This window comes from Nelumbo lutea, chromosome 7 (genome assembly GCF_056320005.1).
Source record: "Nelumbo lutea isolate HS-2025 chromosome 7, American lotus-T2T, whole genome shotgun sequence".
Taxonomy (NCBI): Eukaryota; Viridiplantae; Streptophyta; class Magnoliopsida; order Proteales; family Nelumbonaceae; genus Nelumbo; species Nelumbo lutea.
The window spans coordinates 11469916-11477184 of NC_142690.1; the positions used below are offsets into that span (position 1 = coordinate 11469916).

The 7269-nt window shown below is 38.1% G+C and overlaps 1 protein-coding gene across 1 annotated transcript; it reads right to left on the reverse strand.

Annotated features, from left to right (window-relative positions):
- Nucleotides 1-2012: 2012 nt before the first annotated feature.
- Nucleotides 2013-7269, reverse strand: LOC148845098 (wall-associated receptor kinase 2-like). Its single transcript, XM_088955730.1, has 3 exons — nucleotides 6411-7269; nucleotides 6121-6291; nucleotides 2013-3229 (listed from the first exon to the last, which is right to left on the reverse strand). The coding sequence occupies exons 1-3, from the start codon at nucleotides 7264-7266 to the stop codon at nucleotides 2052-2054; spliced, it is 2205 nt and encodes a 734-aa protein (XP_088811856.1). The 5' UTR covers nucleotides 7267-7269; the 3' UTR covers nucleotides 2013-2051.

The window sequence follows — 7269 nt, forward strand, 5'->3', positions numbered from 1 at the left end:
GAAGAGGGCACGTTCCTAATCTTTATATGCCATAAAAAGAGAATATTATCCAAGTGAACATACAATAACACGAACCTACCTATTTTATTTATTGAAAATTAACAAAAATTTTATTAAAAAAGAAAAAGAAGCAAAGAGAGAAGAATAATATAAGAAACCCTACTAGCAAAAACCAGGGACCCACCCCAACAAGCCCAAGAACAAAAGAGAACACCACCTGACCTAGCCTCAAAGCAAAACAACCCCAGCACTCTTGAACAACTTACCCATCTTTAAAATCAAAACCAATGTTGATTATACTTGATTTCTGCTTCGGACGTAGGCAATAAAGGTCGGACCATGATAATCTTTGTGTGCTTTTTGAGTTGTTTGGCTTGTTTTCTGTTTATATTTTTGAAGTATAAATTATACGTACAATGCTCAAATACGTATTTAACAAACACTTGAGATACCCTATTTTGGCTAGGATGCTGCAAAAAGCATCCATTTGTCGATAATTTTCACGCTTCATAAAGCAAGACACGGATCGAATGTTTTGTTAACTTTAAAAGTTGTATGCATGCCTTTAACTTGCTTAAGTTTCACATTCTGTGATCTTTATATTCTCTGGAAATGAAACAGGAGGCAAATTACTATTCATGTTTCTAGAGTCATAATCAATAAGATAATAAAACAATGTTACTAAGGAATGTACTTCATTTTACATGATGGGATCTCTTGCAGTCTTGCCAATCTTACAAATTATATAGTAAGAAAATGATATATTAAAGAACCATTTTGGCCTATCCACTGGGAATGTGCCCTAATCACCCCCCTATATTGAATACAGAAAATTTATATAAACAATTAGATATTTGTATGATAGACTGTGAAATGTGTTGCATTCCAACTAGACAACTCATCAATTCAAAGCCGAGGTGTTATTCGCAAGTTGTTACAGTTAAAAATGTTACATTTTAGCTCATTTGTGTAAAGGGCATGTGTTATGCAGAAGTGCAAGAGTAAATGCATAAATTGACATTATAAATTCCAATTTAACTTTTATGAGTTATGACTATTATCTTCTTTATAATAATATACATATTAATTTATATAATTTAGAACAACATTAAGGGGGCATTCTTTTTTGGGATTTTGAGAGGGGGAAGTTGGTCAATGGGATTTTGGTTCTCATTGACCAAGAATCCTATGATCTGTTTTCAGCTTTATGTGGGGACCATGGAAGGTTTATTTTCCTGGGTATCACTTACCTTTCCCACATAGGGGGAAAGTTGGCAACACTTGAATGGGACAAAAATGCCCCTCTTAATATGGATTTATATGGGTAAAATGGTCATTGTCTTATTTACTTGAGAAATAAAAGAACATGGGTAAATGCACTTATCCAGGTAAATGTTTCATAGGAAAAAATTTACCTAGGTAAGTAATTTACCAAAAAGCAAACGGGACCTAAGGAGACATTCTTTATTTGGATTTTGAGAGGGGGGAAAGTTGGTTACCAAGAATCCTGTGTTTTTTTTTTTTTTTTTTTCAGATTTATGTGGGGACCAGGGAATGCTTGTTTTCCTGGGTATCACTTACCCGAGTAAGTGATGCCCATCTCCTAGGTGGCTAAAGAACTTTTCCACCTAGGGGGAAGTTGCCAACACTTGAATGAGACAAAAATGCCCCTTTTAATAATGGATTTTTATGGATAAAATGGTCATTACCTTATTTATACGAGAAATAAAAGAACATGGATAAATGCACTTACTCGAGTAAGTGTTTCCTAGAAAAAACTTACCCAGATAATTGCATTTACTTGAGTAAGTAATTTACCGAAAAACGAACGACGCCTAAATGTAACATGTGGAGAAGCAAGATGAGAAAATATGGTTAAGGAATGAGCATTACCATAATATCTAGTGCTATATGACATTAGGTTTTACTATTCTTCATTTTATTGGAAGTAGAAACATACTTTAACTACATAAAAATCACACGTAAACAAGAGCATGAATTTTTTAGAGAAATTGAAGAAGGAAGATGGGCCTTGTAGAAATACCAAACAATCAACGCCCACCATCCAGTGGTATTACGACATTATCCTTTAAACTGTCAAACCCAATGGCGTTAGAGCTATGAAAATCTGAAGTTCCACCAAGCAAATTCTCTACCTCTTCAGAATAATGTTCTACCCATGGATGCTTATCAGACCTCCTCAAACCCTCTAACTCTATCGCCACTTCCTTCATTGTAGGTCTTTCCTCCCCGTTCAGTTTTAAACATCTTTTGGCAAGCATGGTTACTTCCCTAAGTTGATCTCTACTGCATTCATTCACCACTCTATCCTCCAAAATCTCATCAACTTTGTCCTCTTTCATTAGAGTAACAAAATGGATAGCCAAATTTCTCTCTTGTTCAGGTCTATCAAAGGATAGTGCCTGCCTTCCAGTTAATAGCTCCACAAGAACTACACCAAAGCTATAAATATCACTCTTCTCTGTCAATTGGCTTGTATGAAAATATTCTGGGTCTAAGTATCCCATAGTCCCTTGTACTAATGTTGTAAATTGAGTTTGGTTTAAAGGAACCAACCTTGAAGCTCCAAAGTCTGAAACTTTCGCCATGTAATTATCATCCAAGAGTATATTAGTAGATTTAATATCTCTATGAATAATTGGTGGAGAGGCAGCAGAGTGCAAGTAGGCAAGCGCTGATGCAGTTTGTGCAGCTATAGTTAAACGCTTTTCCCATGAAAGTGATGATTTATTCCCCTCCTCATGGATGTGATGGAACAGAGTTCCATTTGTAACAAACTCGTACACCAACAATGGAACTTCAGTCTCTAGGCAACAACCCAAGAGCTTTACCACATTTCTATGGTTAATTTGGGAGAGTATAATGACCTCATTGATAAACTGCTCGATTTGAGTTTCATCCACAATTTTAGATTTCTTAATGGCAACTAATCTATTATCTGGTAGAATTCCTTTATATACTGTACCATATCCTCCACGACCGAGAATACGGATTGTATCATAGTTGTTAGTTGCCTTTTCAAGTTCTTCTGCAGTAAAGACATTAGCAGTTTCCATTGAAGCATCACGCGAAGAGAGTTGTTGCTTTAATAAAAGACCTCCATTCTGTCGAAAAAATTTTTCTCGAAGTTTAAGAAGCCTTCTTTTTTGGAATCCCCAATATATCCAAGAGACACCAATAAGTAGAAACAGGATGCCCAAGCCAATACCTACATCCATTTGACATACACATTATAGTAGATAAGAAAGAAACAATTATCTTTTTTCAATTGGATATATACCCATAATTTTCTAACTCTTCTAATTGTTAATTAACAATTTTGAGAATATAAAGAAATAAGAAACGAATGCCATATCTAGTACTTTTGCATAAGACAGTTGCACTGGTTAGCCATTGCATTATGAAATGGATTTACGACCAAGGAAAACAAGGAGTGTGAAAGAACAACAAGAGTATCACCAGTAGTACATTTAGAGCTCTCTCCTCTGCCACTTCTTCATTTCCTTTAATTCTGTGTTTGGTTTGAAGGAAAAGGTAGGTAAAGGAAAGGAAAAAACCTCATACAAGGAATGTAAAAGTTTCCCTACCTTTTCTTTCCTTTCCCTGCCTTTCCCTTCAAACCAAACACAGACTAAGAGACCATATTAAGAGTCTTAAGGTTGCTCCTGGCTTGGGATACTACTTTTCCATCTCAGAAAGCCAGAGAGATTCCTCTTTCCTTCCCAAAACTAAAATGCCCAACCGTTTGCTCACCTCAACATCAACTGCCACCACCCTCTATCCAAAGTTAAGAGTACTAATAGGCATTATTCGATTTGCCCTCCCGAAGGTTTTTGTAAGAGAGAGTTCTTTGGGAACTAACTCTCCTAGGCTAGATCGCCTCTAATCTTTCCCAGATCATGGAGGAAGCAATCGGAGAATGTATCTAGGAAGCAGGCCCATCAGCCTTTTTCCTGGAACACAAAAGAAGAGCAAGACAAGGGCCCAGGCCCAGCAGATCAATGGAGCTGAACCACCGCTGAAGTTCCTAACTGCTGCTCCCAAACTCCCCGTAGTCCCCTCTCCAAGACCAAAAGAAATTAAACTTGAAGGAGCAAATAAATTAAGCACTCTCACCTGTCACCTGTAACAAGAACGGTGGATCATGGGGCGACTGCAAGCATCTGAATCTGAGGGTCGGTCAACCACACCACCTCAGAGAACGTCCCCTCCGTTGGAAACCTGAAACACAATGATTTCCCTTGCTAACTTTGTCCCTAGTTTAATTTCCCCTAGCATTTGCTTGAAAATCAGCTCTCTTCATCAGCATAGGCTGCAACATTGCTGCCCTACCTTGCCGTGTTGAGGTCCTCCTCCCCAAAGAGTTATCTTCTCTTTCTACTGCTAAACTTTGGACTAACAATCTCACTGCATCCAATTACTTCTTCCAACTCAGACAGTCCTCATCAACAACCACAAAGCCCCTCAACACATCGTTTGTAACCTCTGTGAAACCCAGCCGAAACAACCTCCTCCTCCCATGCTTTCTTTGTTATTATTCATGGAGCAAGTTTTTAGAATAATTAACCCATGCTTCATGCATGGTGCCTTATCAAGCTTCGGAGGAAAAAGAAAAATGCTTTATAGCTAAGAAAAATACCTGTCGGAGAAATCTAATATAAAAAGGAGTTCTTCTATTGGCCAGCACCAATGAATCGAGAAGAAATTATAGGTCGTAGACATGATCAAGCTAGCATAGAGCCAATCTATCCTGGGAAGTTAACACATGACCTGCCCAGAGTATCCATGAAAAATGCCCTTCAGATTATTTTTCCGGTTTAAATCTAGAGATGGCAACACAGGGTATCCATGAAAAATGCCCTTTTCATTCTTAAACGTTAAACCTGATTAAGCATTCTTAATCTCAAACCATCCCAAATTGGTTTAACTTTCATTTGAATTTCCCAAATTCATTCCGTCTCAAACCTATTAAATCCATCATGATCCATTTCATCTGATTATCATTTGCTCAGGTCTTTACCGAAAAAAAAAAATTTGCTTAGGTGGGTTTAAATTAATGAATCAAGTTGGGACAGTACCATATATTAAAAAATTAAAAAGAAAAAAAAAACCACTGTTCAACATCCAGTGTACAAAATAAAACGTTGAAAAATAAATAAAATTAATTTGGAGTGACATAAGACAATTATTATTACAATAACCCTTATTAAATTCTAATCCTCCACATAATAGATACACGTCAGATTTGAGTATCAGGTGTGCTAAGGTCAAAACTAAAACTTATGCCTAATCCTACATAATTTTACTATCCCTATTTAAATTATCAGTCATATAATTATTTGGATGCTCCCACCCACTCGGGATTTCCTACTCACTTTTTCTACTTATTCTCGACCGGCCTTGAATTGGAACCACACACTCTATTATTAAATAAGAGATATGTGGCTCCAATTGGGCTCGCTTCCACCCACCCTGTTGCGGATTTGGCGAAATCCATGCATACGCACGGGCTCACAGTCATATGGGTGCAATAATTAACAGAGATCGTTAACCCATATCGTTGTTCATGTAATTAATCTAGGTTGCAGTTAAATGAGACTGGACTCCTGAAAGCAAAAACTGCGCAAAACTCTTGACATCTAATTACACATGCAAAATATCTCTCCCCATGAATTTATTAAACAGACGTGCGGCTGGATACCATTCTCTAAGAATGTTCTCACAGCTTTTGTTTTCAGGAGATCCAGATCCGCCATTTGGATAAGCTTTAGGGATTTGTATTTTATGCACAAAGTCCTGGTTTTAGGCTTTGTGCTTTGGAGAAAAAAAGAGTTTTTTTTTTTTTTGCTTTAAATTATAAGACTTTGAAAAAAGTAATTATTACCAAACCATTTGTTTTTTCACAGCTCAGAGTTAGAAACAAGAGCTTATCCAAACAGAGTGTAATTTACTTATGTCTTTTTTGGGGTTATGTTGGTAACTCCATTTCATCTCACCAGCCCATGCAGAGGTTATGTTGGGCGATTTTGGAGTCTGATCACTTTATTCGGAAGTAATATATAAAAGAATACTTTAGCTAGCTAGCGTAGAACTTGTTACCTACGGCGGTTTGTATCACCGGAAATTTTGTTGGTGGAGCAATGCAAGGAGATCCGTTCTTTGTTCCATTGCCTTTGGTACCAGGAGGGCAGGAACAATAGTAACCCCCAGGCGTGTTATGGCAAATCCCCTGGCAGTCATTTTTATTTTCATCTTCGCATTCGTTTATGTCTACAATTCATTTATGACAACTCCGATCGGTCACTAGATTAGACGACCACAGTATATATATATATAATCAAATTTTTGTAAAGCATTCATGTACGTAGAAGACAGATCTAGTAGATTACCTTGGCATCCATCCTCGAGATAAGGGTTGCCCAGGTAACCTTGAGAGCAGTTGCAAAGATATCCGAGACCGTTGGGAGAATTATAGCAATCGCTGTTCTTGCCGCAAGCATAAGAAGGGTATATTCTTGAAACAGTTTCGCAGGTCTCGTTCTCTATTGCCCAGTCCAGGACGAGTGGGAGTCTATCTCCATATCTTTCGTAGAAATGCGAGAGATCATCTACTGAGAATCTGTACCAGTCATAGTCCACCAAGAAAGCATAGCTGCAGGGATTGAAATTCCAGACACTGGTGTGGTTCTCATAGCTCCCAACATTCACATTGAATTTCTTGAACCCCTTTGGTATGGAGGTCTGACAACAACCGATACCTGTGCAAGACCCATTGATCACACTTTCTTTGTCGCTGCAAGCCATGGAACACCCGCTCGTGAAATTCCGGCCTTCAGAGCCTGTTATTTGTGACATAGTGTCGCACCCAATTGTAGTGAATCTATTGTGAGTGTCAGAGAACGTATAGGGCAAATTATCAATATTTACCCAGTAATACCACGACTCAGTTTTACTTCCTGAACGATTGTAGCAATCGTGTCCCATGAAGCCATAGATTCGCAATTGGGTAAGTGATGGCGAGATTTCTAAAATTTCCAGGTTACCAGTTGATATGAATAGCTTGGGAGGGTCGAAAGTATGATTGCAGGTTAGGTCGTATCCTTCTCTGTAACAGTCTGGGTAGTCCAAGCCGAAGGGGTAGGGAACGGTGATGTTTCCGCATTTCTCTTGGCATCCAGGCTTTGCCACTGACGCCATTGCTGGCCGCAACAAAATGAGTTGAATCATCAGCATAACCAAAGCCATCGT

Bases quoted from the DNA above. Each gene is read 5' to 3' on its own strand.
- LOC148845098 (XM_088955730.1), bottom strand. From the start codon at position 7,266: ATGGCTTTGGTTATGCTGATGATTCAACTCATTTTGTTGCGGCCAGCA. The intron at 6,292-6,410 runs GTAATCTACTAG...AATGAATTGTAG, and splicing joins TCTCGAGGATGGATGCCAAG to ACATAAACGAATGCGAAGAT. The intron at 3,230-6,120 runs GTAACAAGTTCT...AAATGGATGTAG, and splicing joins GGTGATACAAACCGCCGTAG to GTATTGGCTTGGGCATCCTG.